This window comes from Plectropomus leopardus, chromosome 4 (assembly GCF_026936395.1).
Source record: "Plectropomus leopardus strain MGB_pleo_1.0 chromosome 4, ASM2693639v1, whole genome shotgun sequence".
Classification (NCBI taxonomy): domain Eukaryota; kingdom Metazoa; phylum Chordata; class Actinopteri; order Perciformes; family Serranidae; genus Plectropomus; species Plectropomus leopardus.
This window is the reverse complement of record NC_142179.1, coordinates 18,472,925-18,491,396: the sequence shown is the minus strand read 5'-3', so window position 1 is coordinate 18,491,396 and position 18,472 is coordinate 18,472,925. Positions and strand designations below refer to the sequence as shown.

The following is an 18,472-nucleotide window of genomic DNA, read 5'->3' as shown; positions in this document are numbered from 1 at the left end:
TGAGTGAACTCTCAAAAGGACAACTGGCGGCTTTGATAGAGTTCATTCAGCAGACACTCAGAACAAACTGCACACATCCCCATATGTAGTACTTTAACAGACAGTATCATTCTAACAGACACGCACCCTGGAAGTCTTGTTTTCCCAGGTCGGTCTTTATACGTGCTGGAGAAGGAAATCCATCATGTCGACCCTTGTTTTTCATTCAGGCTGTTTTATTTGGCTGTAAATATGTCTCGCATTTTCACTTTTGCAGGGCTTGGTTGCTTCATTTATTTATTGAATTCTGACTTACAAACATTTACTTATTCATTTATTTAATTTATCTGCATCTTGAATGAAGCTAACAAAAATTACATATTAGGTGTTTGATTTTAAAGTTTTGCTATGCAAGATTTTCCATAGAAAGAAAACAAAAAATGTATAGACTGATACAAATGTGTGTTGATGTATTTATCTGCAGAGACCCTGCCCTCTGCCTGTATCTCATTAATATCCCAGGCGTAACCTTGAAGGGAATCATGCATTTGGTTGTCTGTGTGCAGGTGTACATGTGTAAGTCAGTGTGTGTATCTGTCCATCAGCAGCTAATCTCACACACTACTAGACCAATCAGCGTATTATTTAGTGTGCACATTTATGACTGTATACTCAAAGACAGTTTTAACGATTGTCATTGACTGCTGAGACTGCTGACTCCTCATTCCTCTTAACCGGCTGGTGTGGGCCACAAGTCCTCAACAAAATCAAAATCGAAAACAACAAAAGGCATTTCTGGCAGTCCGCTTAGGTAAAAACTAGAAGATTTACTGTTTCTTGTAGGCCACACTTTTGCCTTTTTGGGGCTCAAAAACTGACATTCATAGAAAAGTTTGGTCTCATTTTGACCCAGAACATCTGCAGTTTAATTCCATACTTGATATGTAATGAACACTATAGCCGTGCATGATACAAGATAGAAAGAAACAATTTTTTTTTTGATCTTCATCCCCATCTTGACTGTAATGAAGCCGGGAGGGATAATTCCACCTGGCGCAGCTTGTATTGTCTGGCAAGGTCACAGTCAGCTCTGGTGGCAACTTGGTCTTGGTCAGATTCTGATGCTCTTCTTTGTTGGGACATTTATGGGCACAGTGTGCAGGTGAGGTAAGGATTTTACAAGAAGAAAGTGAGCAGATGCCAGAGCATTAGCGGCATGTATACAAGAGGAAGCTACAAAAATTGGGGACACAGTGCCGAAAAAATGCAAATAGCAAAATGCCAAGATGACAAAGTTCATTCCAAAACAAGAGTCAATCTTGGGTTGGCTTTCACTTTTAGTTTTTCTGGCGATGCTGTTTACAAACACTAGCCAACAGTTCCTGCATAGTGTAACTTTAATAAAACAGAACAAATGATAAAAATCCAAATATAATTACATTTGCAGATCTCATTTAGCATGGTGAATAACATAAAGTAGTAGACTTACACACTATTTCAGAGAGTGATACTATATTCAGTAGATGACTACACCATATTTTAAATTGGCACTGTACCAAATTATGTGAATATAGTCAATATACACTTGTACATTCATAGAAAAAAATGAGCTGACTCAAGCTTACAATACCATACCATATTACAGTTGTATCCCAGCAACATATTTTTCAGTTAATCTGGTTTGTAGCACCATTTGAATTTAGAACAGAGCCTCACTACTCTGTGCATTCCTTTGGTATGTGAGGATGTTTTTCTGTCTGTCAGCAGAGAGTTAGTGACACAGTCAGAAATATCCTTCTAAGCTCCGCTAATAACATTCTCGAATGGAATGGGCCCTCCTCGGGGTGCAATGAAAGCTGGGTAATGTGCTGTTTTTGGCTTACGATCGGGCTGATACACACTGAGAGACAGATGCAGGCAGACGTACGTATACAGGCCTCGGAGATCCTCTGAGGTAAACACGTGAATTTAGACACCAGCAGCACAGACACGAACACTTACTGAGGGCCGAAGGCCACATTTTCACATTGTTCATTATCTCACCTTTTCAACAAGGTAGCCCAAGTATGAATGTATGGCTGAGTGTGAGAGAAAAAGAGATGTTTGTGTCTGCATGAGTCTCTGACAGTTTTTTTGCCATCAATGTTGTGATGAAACACCAGCTCTCAACAAGAAATGTCACATCAGTCACAGTGAGTCCAAGCTTCCACACCCCAGTTCCTCTTTTTCTTTATTTTCCTTTTTCTCCTTTGCTTTTGCTTTTTTATTTCTTCTTTGTGTTTTGTGTATTGTCTGTCTCAGACTAATCTATTCATATATTATTTATACCATGAATAATTCTATACAGCACCAAAAATGTCTCTATTTCTGCTACTTATAATAAAATTTTGCAGAAATTACTTTGTATCACTGCCTATGGTTACATGCACACCAATATTCCCCTTTTATTTCGAATATGACAATATTCCCGAATTTGATATATCATATAAAGAGCATCTTCCATTTAAGTATTCCAAATTAGGCATTTTTCCAAATTTAGCATCTTTGGATTAAGACATTTGAGAAATGCCGGTATTAATAGCATTATTTAGACATGTATACGGCCAATTGGGAATATGAGTCTCAAATGGGTTTTTATCCACAGTTTGTGACACACAGCCTCTTGTCTGTTTATAGTTGGCCCTGTGTGTTGTCATGAATACGTTGTGCACAAACCATCTCGCCAACAGTTTGCAAGGCTGGTGTAGATTGCAAGCAGAAAAGGCCAAAGTTATGGTCAGAAGGAGAAACTCTCCTACTTTTAAACATTATGAAGAACTTGCATATCAAAAGGATATGTAAATCGTTTGATGCAAAGAAGCAAAATGGCAAGCTGCTCCACATTAATCAGAGTATGCACGGCTGTCTGTAAATGGAAATATTAGTGGACTATTCATTTTCATCAGACATGAAAGCAGTTTAGGAAGACTTTTCTTTTTTGAATAAGGGCAAGAAAAGGTACTATTTTGTGCATGTAAACGTACTCAGTGAGATGCTAAAATAATTATTGATATGGCCTTATGTACACAATTTTGAATTTTAAAGTGCTGGCTATTTTTTAAATGGCAGCCAGTGCTCTACACTGTATAAAAAGCAAACCGGCATGCTACCTATCTTGCATCATTTTCTACCCGTTTTCAATCAACTTCTTCACTCAGGGTATATAGTATTTCTAGTATTTCACACACGTAAGACCTCTTCCGGAGGTTAGGTTGAGAGATGGTGATGGAGGATGCCTCTAAGAAGGTTTGAGGGGCCAATAGATATCAGGGAGGAGAACAATAATAGAACTCCTGCTTCTCTTTGACTTTACTCTCTTTCTCTTCAGATCCCTCTCATTCTTTTCTTTTTTCTGCATACTGTGTATTTTCCCTCTGACTTTGTCTGTCTCTCTGTCCTTCACTTTCTCTCTTTGTGTTATAACAGTGATTTTTCCCTTAACCAGATCTGATTACACTCAGCCCCCTCTTGCGATAACCTTTTACTTCAAATCGACCCAACCTCCTGACCTACCCCGCTTTCTGCTTCTATTTGGATCTACTGTTGTGATTAAAATGCTTCCTGGCAGCTCAAGCTTGCTGAGCAAAGTGTCTTTTCCACCGCACCATGCAATAGCAATTCAGCATTTCTCTCTTGCATTCCCATCTCCTCTTCCCACTCATTTTCTTATTTTCCCTCTCCCTATATCTCCTCCTCTCGCGCTTTTTTTCTCGCTTTGCTCATCATGTGCTTATTGTTTCGTTCAGTCACTCGTGCTTTCTCTTCTTTTGCCCCTATCGTTCTCCAGCATCTTCAGGCTGTTTTAATAACTGTAGAATTAGCACTTCAAGGCATTATCTGAATACGCAGTTTGTAGCTGGATAATGGCAATCAGTGTCGTGGCTGTGAAAGTGTCAAAAGCACAATCAGAGATATTAAATTTCTGAGTGATTTGTGGGTTATTTGGAGCGAGGAACTTAAGCTGAGTTATGGGTGCACGCAGGCAGCTTAATCCAAGTTTATAAAGCAGGTGAGGCAAACACGTACACAGGGGAAAGTGAAACACAGACACTTACATACACACAGAGGAGCATGCAGTATCAGTCTTTGGCCCCACAGATTTCAGGTCAAGTCTTTCTCCTTCAGCAGATTAGCAAAGGTCACACACAAACACACACACATACATGCACACACAAACAACCAAGACAGACACAAATTTCTAATGATGGCAATTTGTTCTGCCACCTTCCACTGAGACATGTGTGTGCATAGCAATCAGGAGTCCAGACACTCTGGGACACAGCAACCCAGACAGTGTCAACTGGAAAATGTCTGTTAGTGAATTTCTCCTCTGTTTTGTTTATGATGCAAATGTCTCAGCTGCATGTATTTAGGTTTTCCTTCAGTCATGGATGAATTACACCAAGAAAAACAAGGCTCGACAGGGATTTCTTGTGTTAGATTTAAGCACTGATTAAACCAAACTCTTCTACACTCAATTATGCTTAACCCTGCATGTAGTTTACAATAATATCTGCAGAAATCTGTGCACCAAGCAACTTAAAAACAAATGCAGTGTGTTAGCCAACCTTTCTGAAAGTTGCTATGCAGTGCAGAAACCATATTTTCACAACAAGTCTTGATGGCATTTTACCTTCTTTTTTGCATGAAATGGCAGTTTCATTAATGCATAGTCAAAACTGATATGAACCAAAAGATCTGTGCTGTTTCTCCCTTGACGCTCACCCTGACACTTTTCCAAACGCTGTCAGTGGAAAACCTTCAGTGCTTTTTTTTCTGCATGACATCATCAAGAGAGTCTTGGTTTCAGGCTTTGAGAAAGACTTCATGATGGTCACAAACACTGAATAAACATTTTTATAGCGAGAACCCATAGTGTGTGTCTCTGTGTGGATGTGTGGTTATGATGTCTCACCATCGCTGTAAGCCACTGAGCATTTTTCCAGATGTCAAGGACTGCTTCAGCATGCTCCTAAGTGTTAAAGTGGCAAGCCACAGTGTTGATTTCACTGCTCAAAACTGAAAGCACTTTCTAAAGCCTAAGTTTGAGAAATATAGCTAATATGTTCCATTGATAAATATTATGTATCAGTCCCAATCAAAAGCCTATTTTTAAACTTATTTTGAAAGGGAATTAAAAAAAAACACTCTGAGGTAGTCAGAACAGTTTGTCATGTCTCATTAACCCCTGAGTTGTCCCTGGAAACCATATGTACGGTGTAAGTCAAACATGAAAATAAAAGAAAGAAAGCAATTTGCAAAAAGAAACTTAATAAGCAGACCAAGCAGACCAACTGTCAAATCTTACATGTATAAGCGCTGAACAGCAATCATAGAGGAGAAATTAATCCTTAACCCACATAGACCAGTGGGTCCATCCTCTGTCCCAGTATGCTTCAACCTCCCCTGAGCAAGTTTTCTTGCTTGTGCTGATATGTTTACTTTCACAAATATTCCTTATCATAGACACCAAAGTGTCTCAATGGAAAAAAAAGGTGTGAACATATGGCGTTATGAAATGAACACCAGCAACTGTCTGACCAGTGAGACTTTGGTTGGACAAGAGCAAATCAACCAACCGAGCAGAAGGTGTCCACCCTATTGACTAGCATAAAGAAGTAATACTCTTAGACCTCAAAGCTTAAAGGGAAGAACAGTATGTGATGACGTGCTAATTTTCTACACAAGCAGAAATTTATTTTCCCTTCTGTTGATATATTTTCATGTTAGATTATCATTTTCACAACCAATTTGTTGTCACTGGGAATCTAAAGTGAACAGTTTCATTCGTGCCGTTCATTGTGTATCAGAGTGCCGGTGCCATGTCAGCAGATTGAGTTGTTTACTTGTTCAAAACTTGACTGTGGATGGAAAGACCTTGTCTGATGTCTCGGGCTGATCACAGGTTGGGAAGTGTTGAAATGACAGGGTGGAGAGTTCAGTGAAAGAACTGGTCTGAGTGAAAGAGACTCTCCAAAGTCACTTAGAGAAAATGACTCCCCATAAAACCGCACTGAAAAAGACTGTGACACTCAAGGTCAGAGTCTACCTTCAGTCCTTCCTTTTTTTGATATTTTGGAGCTTTATTGGTTATTTGAAGACATACGAAGGAGTGCCCAAAGATTGAGGAGGTGCCCGACCACAAACTGCTACAGCACTAACACTGAACACCCTGTGGTCTTTGGACATACTCATGTTGTCTTGAACAAAACTTTCATCACCTTGAATAAATGAGCTTTTCCATGAAAGATATTACAAATCCTGTAACACTAGGACAAAATTAATGATCATCAAGCTAAATATGATATGCATCACATAATGAAGTTATTTAGTAACTTTTGAAATCACAGGATTTTATGACTTTCTGGAGCAGAAAAAATACAAACCCAACCCATTCTTTTAAATCTGCTACAGCAGGATTTCTTCCATGTTTACAACTTTAATTTTTTACCATTTAATATAAATGTGTTTTAATTACAAATCCATTCACGTTTTTTTTTTAATTCTTCAAATTAAATATTTCTTTAATTTAATATTACCTTATCCTTTTGTGTGCTTTGTCACTTACATCTTTTTTTTTTTCTTAACCAGAGGTCTGATTGTTTCCATTGCATGCCATTGTGTTGGAAATTGGATGACCAAATTATCCTCCCTGAGACTTCAGGAGAGTACTTTGCTTGATACTTTCTTCCCAAGCATCTCACATTGCTCTTTATTGCTTGAGCAGCTCCACCAGGGGAAACCGTTATGATTTGGCATGGGTTGCATGCAGGCAGAGACACCCATTTTGGATAATTGCTCTGAAATGTGCTTATGTAGGGGTGCCTGAGGCAACAAACTCACCACAAACATAATAACAGTTTTAGTTGAGCAGTGGAAGAAGTTTTAGAGGGAGAAGGAAGGAGGCGGAGAGAGGCGGGGAGGGAGGGAGAGAGACGCGGAGGCAGAGAGAGAAAAAAGATGAGTTTATGCAAGAAAGGTCATTTTTGAATAGATGCTTACACTGCTTTATTGTGTATATATAAGGGAGTTCACACTGAGGAACACTCTACAAGGTTGCCCTCTGTACTTTTCAACCCTGGTGTGGTTCTAAGTTGTTCTGTGAATTTATCTTTGCTTTTGTTATATTTATGAAGCTGGATAGCGTTATGTGCAGTTTGGGAGTGAAGTGGGGTCAGTGAATTGATAGGACGCAGCTGTCCGTCCTCTCCTGTGCACATATTTCCCTTGGGCATATATTTGCACACATGCACAAAAACACACACCTTCCATTGACGTGGATTCATGTCCCCTGGTGTCGTGCACACAATGTCACATTCCATTCTTTCTCTAAAACACATGCACTCCCAAACACACACTATTGCTACCACACTGGCATGAAATTTGTCTGCCATAGCCCTCAAGCCTAGCCCGATGTGTGAATGTGTGTGAGTGTGTGTGTGTGTGTGTGTGCTGTGTGTTCATCCCCTGAGCGGTTTGCTTTAATCTCCTTTAATTTCATTCTCAATCTTTATGGAAATCAACTCTCACAACCAACTCCTCATTTCACCATCTCCCTTACTAATTAAGACCAGGAAATTGTTCCTGGAATTGGCTGGCATGAGAGACGTGTGTCTCACCCCTCAATCACTTCCTCATTCTCTCCTCATGTCGGCAGTTTTTGCACATTTCTGTTAACGTGTGTGAGTTTGTTTTTCTGTCCCTCTGCGGCTATCTCCACCATTTGTGTTTGTGGTTGTTCTGTCTCCATGTATGTGTTGTGCCTGCTTGTTAGTCTCCATCTCCTGCGTGTATTCGCCTCACTGTGACAGTATCTCACCGTCTCCATCGTTGTCTCTTTGTCTTTCAGGATCTGTCCATGTACGTGTGTGTCTGTGTGTTGTGTGGGTAGCCATGTGGTGGATTTAGGGCTAAAGCTTTGGGTGATTACTCCCATAATGAACCATCATGCTCTGTTCAGGCTGTCATCCCCCACAGGGATTGACTGTATTATGAAGTTATCATTCAGCCTCAGCCATACTCTGTGTCCTCATATAACTCCCTTAGCTCTCCACACAGAATCTGATAAGACTGATATTGCATGAAATTAAACCTCATGATTTAGGTGGGTAGATGTTGTGGAGAGTTTTGGAAACCTTTAAAGCTTTGTCGGTGATGTGTTTCTAGAAAGCAGACAGCGTTCAGATTCACTTCACACATTCAGATTAAACGTGGTAGGCTCATACCTCTCACGAGCCTGTTGCTCATCTCCTGCTGCTTTTTTTTTTTTTTTTTAACTGAACAAAATATATACACACCACTTATGTTGTTAAGGAGTTAAATAAAAGTTCTAATACTTTTTCAAAGGCTTAGTTCTTTCAGATATGATGCTGATTAAACAGCATGATTATACACGACTGTCTCTTGGGCTTGTCATAATAAAAGGCCACTCTAAAATATGCACTTTGATCACACAACACAACGCCTCAGATGTAGCAAGTTTTGATGTAGAGCGTTATTGGCATGCTAACGGCAGGAATGTCCACCAGAGCTGCTGCTTAACAGTATTTACCTTGTAATATGTTATTGTATATGTTTTATGTTATTAACTGTTGTCCAAAATGCATGATCAGTAGAATGGTAGAAAACACACCAATATTTCATTATAACTTATATATGAATTATTAACAGTATTTAGAAATTGATTACAGTTTAGAGGTGAGCTTGTATGTCTCAATTTGTGCCTCACATTGATAATTGTTAGTATTTTGTTTTTGTATTTCTGCTGTTTTCCTACACAACTTAGAAGAATAGAGGCTCCCCAATTCTGTATCATATTTCTTTAAATGAATTGTGGGTTATAAGGTTATTTATTTTTTAAGAGACTGCATATTATGAGTATTGCACTCTTGTTTGTTTGTTTGTTTTTTCCATGTGATGCATTTTATCATCAAAACCATATCTAAAAGCTTCACCACGTCACACACTGGTGATCAGTTCGATGTGCGTTTTAAAGCATTTATCATAGAGCCTGACAAAAGTTTGCACGGCCTTAAAACACTCTCACAATGTCAGTCGCCCTACCTTAAAAGAGATATTTCTTTCTCAGAAGATTCTGTGCAACTCTCTCCACCACTTTATCAAAATCCCAACACACAGATGGATAATTTGTACTTTGAGCTAAAATGGAGGTTTTCTCTGTTGGGATATTAAACACTTTCCACTCATGACTCAGACATTCAGCTATTCACAAGAGTCCCTTCTGCTTCTCAAGTATTTCAGTCTCTGTGAATAGGGTTGAATTTCTGATTTCAAATTCAAACAATTAAAAATGATAAAACTAGCATGTGAATTACTTTTAAATGCTACATTCAAAGTTCTTTATACTTTGTAAGTGTAGACATATATTCTCTCTCCCCTTGTCTTTGTCAGATTCGGAACTTGATAAAAGAGATGGAATCAAAGCCAGATTGATGGCCGGGAGGTTTGATGGATTGCCGGCGAGTTTTGAGAGAGATGAGGCAGATAAATACAGACGATACAAGGTGGATTCACTGACACAAGTTTCTACTGAATGGTTTGATACAGAGAGCGAGGTGGACATGAAAAGCCTTTGATAGGTAAAGACCAAGCAGGTGGTTTTGGTATTAAGAAAGAGTTAGGTGGTCCCGCTGTGTGCCCCCCCCCCCCCCCCCCCACACACACACACACACACACTACCTGCAGCCTAAACTTCTCCCCCCTCCCATTTTTACTCTTCTTCTCTTTCACTCTGCCTCCTATGTCTGCCCTGTAAGGTGACTATCCTGATGAAATACCCAGAGAGTGACTCTGAGTCATTCGTTTGGCATTAAAAAATGTTCTATCCAGCGTGTGTGTTTGTATCTGTGTGTGTCCACAAATGGTGTACCACAGCTGACGGATAAGGTGATTAAGAGCACACCTGGGAACCAGGAGAGTGAAAGGACACAAGGATAACACACACACACACACACACACACACTGTGTCCTCCTATGAAAGTTTTCTGTATGGTTTTAAAAAACTAAAGGACAGAGGAGAAAGGATTTGTCTTCCACAGCTGCAGCCATCCTTTACAAACTAACAAAGTCACTCCCAGACTCTTCAAAGTGAAAAAGTTTTTTTCATATTAATATCTTTATACAATGAGTTTGTATCAGTTTAATACAGCTGGTAATGCTCAACATAGACAAACCTCTGGATGTCATTTTGAGATACACACATAATTGCTTGCAAAACAGCCAATGTTATGAATCTTCCGCACATGTTGACATTATTTAAATTTGTGAAATATGACACTTTATCATCCAATCATAAGTTTTGCTCTCCCATGCACACAGGAACACCCTAATTATTTTTTTTTCAACACATGACACATGCGTCACTGCATATATTTGTATAGTCCAGCCCCTTTGTGTCTTTAAAAGAGTATGTGGACAGTGTCTAGTTACCGGCTACTCCAGTCTTTACATTTTGAATTACAGAATTTGAATTGAACGTGTGACCTTTTTACAATTGTTTAGTCCCCAAAGGAGAACTTTGTCAACATCTGTTATATCTAATAAGGTAAAGTTTACAATCTGTACATCTAAATTCAGTCATTTTTATTGCTGCAGAACTTGACTAAAAAGGATTTTAATATTGAAATTGGTGACCAAAAGTTTAATTGATATTTGCAATATTCATCATAAATATAATCAAAAAATGATACTTGGTGTCTGTATATCAATATAATATTGCCACAGAAAATATTGTGATACTATGAGGTATCCATTTTTCCCCCACACCTACTAGAAAGGGCAGTTTTGCAAATCCATTTATACAGATCATATTGAGTCAATATACTCCTTTTTCACTCATAAACCTTTGTGTTACACCCAGAAACTGAATAAAACATCAACCCTTCCATATGTTCTTATTTAGAAATCCATCACACCATCGGACCATAAATAAAGTCACCTGCTAAGTCCCGCAACTCTGCCACCCCTCTCAGGTTGCAATTTATTTCATGGCCTTTTTCTGTGGCAGGCTAATTATCTTAACATGTGTTAAACTCAGCTGCCAATATATGTATACATGTATGCTGCGTGGCAGACTAGAGCTGCGCTGATAACTGAAGGACAAGGTTATGAGTGACTAAAGGGCATTACAGTGTCAGGGGTAGCCCAAGGCAGGAATTTTAAATAGTCGTGTAGTAAAAGAAACTCATTCAGAAAGAGTGGCAGAGACAGGACAAGAAGACATTAACAGCTGAAATGTGTTTTCCCCTTTTGAACTTTCTCTATGAATGAAATTCGGTCTTTTGTGCAGAACTATGTAGAGAAGAGTGACAGTGAGAGAAACAAAGATGCAGAGAAAAATGTATTATGCAAAAAGATTGGTAAAACAAAAATGTCCTTCCATCCATCCATTCATCATCCACCCACAATGTTTTTTTGTGTTTTCATTCACGTCCTTCAACGCCCTCTCCATCCTCCTTCCTTTTGTCTTTCCATCTTCTGTTGTTCTTATTTGAATGTCTAGCTAATTGTCTTTAAGTCTGCTACTGTGAGCTTTTTTTCCTCAAAATGAAAACAACTAAGCCCTCTCTGAAACGTTCTGTGGAAGAAATGGCAGCGCATTCCTCGCCGCTTTGTAATGCTGTCATTTATCACAGCATGTGGACCATTAGTGTGAATCATTTATTGTCTTTGGCCTGCTTGAGATTCCCAAACTCTTGCAAGTCTATATGGAATGGAAGTAAGGTTAAAATATTGTGCATAGTGACTGAGGGACGAGCATGCAACAAAGCAGCCTGTGTTTAGTGTATGAAACGGCTAAAGCACTAAAAAGCAAGGCCAGGTGTGTGTGTGTGTGTGTGTGTGTGTGTATGTGTGTAAAACTGTGACAATGTACTTAAAATGTAAATGTGTCTCTGTGTGCACACCCTTGTGTGAGCATTAGTTGTCTCCAAGAATATACAGCTAAGTGTTTTTTCTTGCTGTGTACATTTCTAAAATGACAGCAGAGTGGGAGAAGTCAACATATGCATGGCTGACTTCAACCGCCGACTCCATAATTACCATGTCATTGTTGCCGCGGAAATGAGGTAATGAGCCCGGTTTACAATGACATGGCACCATCTCCTAAATGGGTTCTCTGACTGCTGAATCACAGAATGCTTTTGCAAAATGGTCACCCACACAACTGTGCTTCCCATTGAGACTTTTCACTTTTGATGAACTTCTTGGTGTTATGATGTGTTTCCAGGTTGACATGCTTCCACTTATTTTTGTCACATATATATTATTGCAATGTAGCATGTTTATATTAAACTTGGCCAAAGTTTCAAATATGGTAAACTCACGTAAAAGTATCCATGTCGGCAAAAACCTCTATATACTCTTGTTTCCTGCTGTTTTTTAACTTTTGAGACAAGCTGAGTGTTTATATTACTTCACCTACACTGATATATGTTGCTACATGCTAATGTCAGAGAAACATGCAATCCTAGTTACCAATGTTGTTAATTGCTCCTTCATTTTGGATGATATACCTGCTGATATACATTCAGTTGTGTTTAGAAGCTTTTATTGGTAATTTTTAACAGTAGAAATTGCTGTTATTCTCAGCATGGAGCAAAGACAGCGAGATGCAGAAGACCTGGAAACCAATCAGTGCAGACTGGGCTTTTTTCGGGAGGGGGGCTTAAAGTGACAGGCACTAAAAGACGCCATTTTAGACTGAGGGTGTTTCAGCACAGCAAAATAATGTGTTTTTTTAACATTAAAGTATGTAAACATGGTCTATTAGAAACCTTAAGTACAAGTATGAACTTGAAAATGAGCGTTATAGATCCTCTTTCACTAGTTATGAGTATGACCGTGTGTAGTTTGTTTAAATTTAAGGTCTCAACCTTTGTTGACAGTTGGTTTCAGTGATTCTGTGTTCTTGTTCTTGAACTGGTTCTGATCGGGATTCTTAGAACCTCGTTGCTATCCAGAGAACCAGCCTGCATTTCCACCAGTTTTGAGTGTAACTATTGTATTCAAGGATTTACAGTGGAAATAAATGGTAGAACCAAAATCACAGGTTACATTGATTACCTGGGAACTTTTTCCCTGTTTTTTAAAGATATTTGTTTTTACTCAATAAACAAGACTACTGTATGCTCTTTTTTTGATGATTTCTCAATTGACTTTTCCATTGTTGCCTTTACATTCTCTCGTTCCAACCTTTAGAATATGATACACCCACTGTCTTCATGGTTCACACTTTATGTCAAGAAAAACCTGCTATTTTATGGTTCCAACTTTTCAGGTTCTGAGCCAATTAATTATTTCTTGAAATGCTCTGAATGGTTCAAAATTAAGTGCATGAACCAGAGCAGAACTGGTTTTGTGTTGGTTGAAAAAGGTTATGTGTGTCCCAATTTTTTTTAACTGGCTACGTAAGCAGTGTTTCAGCACTATATCATAACTGTGTCCCTGTTAACAAATCAAAATTACGATGTCATTATAATATAATCTCTACAGTGATTTGGTCTTATGATCTCTGTCTTGCAGTAGTCATTAAGTTTCTTGTCTCTCTTTGTCTCTCTCCTCAGACCTGAAGAAGTCATTTGAACAGGAACCCCTGGGAAAGGAAGTATCTCTGGAGCAGGAAGTGCTGTTACAGTGCCGCCCTCCGGAGGGCATACCAGCTGCTGAGGTACGTGCAGTGTTATTATTAACCTCCTCCTGAGGTGAATGTAGAACGAGATTTGAGATTAAGAGAGAGGACTTCTGGAACAGCGAGAAAGAAGAGACGAGATGTCAGCATGATGACAACAGAGGATGTAAAAAGATGTAAAAGTAGGAATCATCAAGTGGAAATAACGCGGAAGTGCCACAGAAAAGTCAGTTATTACAGATGTGACACTTTCTGAAATTGCTTGGAACTGTGAATGACAGACAGCAGAACATTGATGGGTGCATGCACTCTCATACAGTCTGCGGTTGAAAGGTGTGCTTAATAAAAATGGAATCAGACCCTTTTGACAAGGTTTGTTAAATAGCCTTTTTTTAAATAGTGGTATACCTAAAGCAAAACAACTTAATAAGCCTGTCTCAAAACTAAAATAAATGTTAATGACCCTTTCAACAGGGATAGTCCTAAATTTCATTTAGTAAGCACATAACTGAAACACACAACAAATCAGACCCAATTACATTAAACAATTTAACCTTAATGTTAAAGTCCAGGCAATGTTTAATATATTAACAAACTGAAGGTTAGCAGAAACTAATTTTACATTTGTCTTGTTTTTAACATTTCTCACTTAACTTTTTTTGTAACATAATGGATTGTTTTTCATTTCCCAACAACATTTGGGTTGAATTGTTACAAGAGAGAAAATTCAGGGAAACGGCTCCAATCTTTTTTTGAGTGACACTTGCTTGAAAGCTCTGCTGCAACGAAGTAACGCTGATCCAAAGTTTAAACTTAGACTTAAATGTCCCCAGAGAGCCAATTTGAGTTGTAGCACAAGTTGCATGAGGAAATCTTAGCAATCTCTGCAAAGGTTTAGCCTGTATTCCCTGACTGTCTTACTGTACCTGAGCTTTGCAGGAAATAATGAGGATAATTACTGAAAGTGGATTACCTACTTTTCTTCAAAATGACTGAAACTTACTTGCATGTTTCTTTTCATTAGCACATACATGTATTATCCTGAAAACTGAGCTGAAGTGAATACATTTGCAGTAAAGAAGTGTCCTTTAAAATCACTACATCATTTGTTTGGCCATTTCAATTGGTTGCTTCACTATCTTGCCAAATGACACTTTGAGAAGCAAAGCCAACTTCCTGAGGTCAGGGGTTTTCAACTATGCTTACAATGCTGGCCTTACACCAATTGACTTGAGTTCAAGCAATTTCACTGTCATGGACAAATTTCCAGTGTTGGAATGATAATGTTGGAGAGTTTTACCTCATTTGTGGCACATTACTACAGTCTCACTTGTAAAGGTGGTCATAAAACTCAATCCAAGCAATCTTGAGTCAGTCATTTTGTTGTATTGACGCCCAGCAAAATCCAACATGCTTTATATCAAGTTTTTTTTTGTCTTGGCTCATACAAATACCAACGCGAACATTGTCAACATCCAATAGCTCTGCTCCCTTCAGCACCAAACAGGGTAGACATAAACACGGAGAGAATTGCTGTTGGTTGGAAAAACCGGTGGAACCGTGGAGTGAACAAGAATCAATTTTTAATCTGGCATTCATCTGATCCACTAACCAGCACTTACTTAAGTAAGAAATCCTAAGTTTTGAAACGGTTTACCTCTCATTCCAACAGTTTTCACCCATCAAATCAACACAGTTAAACAACAGAAGCTGATTGAGTTTCAGCGCCAAAATTCAAAATGTTAAGTTTGTACACAACGATTATACTGATGCTAAACTGATAACAATACTATTGACAAATGACACCTTTTATCTTGTGTTTCTAGAATTATGTTTTATTGTGGACATGCAAAGAATTATTTGGATGTCTTATTTCTTAAAGGGAGTTTGGCGTAATATTTTCCATCAGGATCAGGATGGGAAATAATCATAAAAGGATGTAGTGTGCATAGTAAACTTGCAAAACTGGTCTTGCAAAACTGGTCTTTGCAAAATTGTACAGTGAACTCACATTGTCTTCAGATGTGAGAGGATGTCAGATTTAAGCATTATAAAGGTATTTTTAAAGCCTTCTGAAATATGGTGGACATAATTCGAACAGTTGTGAATACACATGAATACAATCGTGCTAAACACATATATAACTCACAATTTCACAACACTACCCTCCTCAGTGTAAGATAGTATTGTGCATTTGCATCAACTACATTTTCAGCACATTGACGCTTTATTCACTCATCAAACGTGTCACGCAGTAAACATCCACTTTGGGAGAACCACACATGTCGCTTCCACTCCCCGAGGGCCGTAACTACAGTGAAGAACGTCATTCGCAATTCAGATTCTTCTTTATTTTCCTGGTTTCATCTGGCTGGGTTCCCACCTGAATGGATAAAAAGACATAATTTCATTTAGTTGGTCGCTGGGGAAGAGCAGCACAGCACTTGAAGAGGCCTGCGCCACCGGATAAGGAGTCTCTGAATCAGGTTTCACTCCTCAGGGTTTGATAGTCATTTTCAATTGCACCTAAGTACACAGCTCCCCTGAGATGGGGGGGGGACTGCAGGAGAAGGGATGAGGGAGGCACTCAGATATACAAAGTGAGGGAGGGCATGTGTGCGGGGGGGGGGCAGAGGTGAAGGTGGTCCCTTCACTTCTAGAAATCTTCAGTGGGAGATCAAGCAAATGAATTGGCCAAATTGTGACATGAGTTTTAACTGTAGCAGCCACAAAGACTCGTTCATTTTCTCTCACTCTCTCTCACACACACACACACACACACACACACACACACGCACAAGCACATTCACACTCACAGTTCACACCTCTTCATCTTGAAGGCAAATCTCAACACTAATGACTCATTACTACTGCTGCCTCATCTGCTTTCTTTGTTTTTGACACCTGTTTGAACACAATACAATCATGCACCCATAAGCTGAAAGGCACACTTGCAGACACACACACACACACACACACACACACACACACACACACACACACACACACACACACACACACACACACACACACACAAAGAGCTATTTTCCCACTGTGTTCAATTTGCTATACCTTTTCCATTCCTTTCTCCTGTCATAATGGGATCTCAGGGCAAATGGATTGGTCTGTCTCCCCTGTCTGCTGAAGCTGATTAGAGGGATTTAGGTTTAAAACCTGCTGATGACCTCAGGTTGTAGCCCAGACTTTCTTTTTTTTTCATCTCCTCTGACTTTCTATTTCTCTTTGTTCTTATCCTGTCCATTCTCTTTTCGTCTCTATTTCCTCTTTCTCTTTCTTGCTCCTCCACATATACTCACAGCTATAATTTTTTTCTTGATTGACAGCTGTCGTTATTGGTGTCCTGTGACCTCTCTTAAAAATGTTCTAATATTAGCAATTGCGGTTGCCGTGTCGATCAGTTGACATGTGTTGTAAAGTTGTCAATGTGATGGGGTTGGTGCCCTGATACGTGATAGCCACATCGTAATGCCCAGCTGGCATCACGTGGCTGTCAACATGTTGCACCAAAGCCTTGACCCCTCCTCACACACACACACACACACACACACACACACACACACACACACAAATTTATATTAACATTCACACATCATCTGCGCACATACACCTGCCAACATATGCATGCAGATGTTCATCCATGCATTTACACACATACATACATAGATGCAGCCTTAAAGAAATGTATACACACACATACACACACGCACATGCAGACACATACTAAAGCATTACAAGAGGTGCACTAAGGAACATATAAGTCAGGGATCATTTTAACTGCTGTACAACTGTTAGCCTTGAGAGGTCAGGGTCAAACCAATTCAAGATCGCAAAGAAAATGTCTACACACCAACCAATACGCTATTATTTCCTCTTCACTTTCCTCTGATGGTACTGCTTTTGTCATCAGTCAGTCTCTTCTACGTGTTTTTTTCTCCCTCTCCCTTTCAATCTAAAGCTCCTGTGAGACACAATTTGAGGCATTGTGAAATCCTTGAGAAACATCTAAATCTCTTTAGACTGTGATAGAAAGCCTTTAAAAGCTGATGGAAAGCTATTGGATTCAGCAGGGAGGGTTCAGCAGTTCAACAGGAAAGGCTTTATGGACACAGATGGTGAATTCAGAGAACTTACAACAAGTGCGGCACAATGTTCACTTTCGATGAAAAGTTTGACTTCCTGTCACTCTGCTTTTTCTACTTATGAATCGCCTTTTTTGGTCAGAGGTCATCCAAACTTGTCAAAATGATGATTTTTTTAAAGTTTCTTAAAATCTGAGCCATAATCAACTTGTACATTTTTCCCTTTAAATGTTGTGTGGTTCATTAGGACATAGAGGCAGCAGACTGACAGCAAGAATACTTTTTTTCATCTAGCAGTGACCTTACAGGCAAGGCAAAGCCAGTAGACTGCACAAAGCAGGTGGGGCTATGTATTTGTGGTGTGTGTGTGTGTGTGTGTGTGTGTGTGTGTGTGTGTGTGTGTTGTTTGACTGGGGGTGTCTATGTGAATATTTGTGTGTGCCTGTCTGCGTCTGTCTCTGCGTGTGAGTGATTACCCCAGCTGCAGTGAAATAAACACATCAGTGTGTGGTGACAGGCCTTCCACGTGTGTATCCCCAACACACACGCACACACATGCATGCAGACACACACACACACACACACACACAGTCAGACAGTAACTGGATATGTGTCTGGAGCCTGGTCAAGTTCCTGTCACATTCTGAACTGCTCAATCCACACCTAAATTAGTGCAAGTTATCCATTTATAATGACTTGTGATCAA

The 18,472-nt window shown here is 39.3% G+C and overlaps 1 protein-coding gene across 4 annotated transcripts in view; it reads left to right on the top strand.

Moving 5' to 3' along the window:
- unc5ca (unc-5 netrin receptor Ca) overlaps positions 1-18,472 on the top strand; it is a 469,386-nt gene that overhangs the window by 343,688 nt on the left and 107,226 nt on the right. For all 4 annotated transcript variants that reach the window (XM_088076697.1, XM_088076696.1, XM_042487541.2 and 1 more), the window contains one exon: positions 13,602-13,705. In XM_088076697.1, the coding sequence (XP_087932823.1) occupies positions 13,602-13,705 (104 nt within the window). The remainder of the gene's footprint in view (positions 1-13,601; positions 13,706-18,472) is intronic.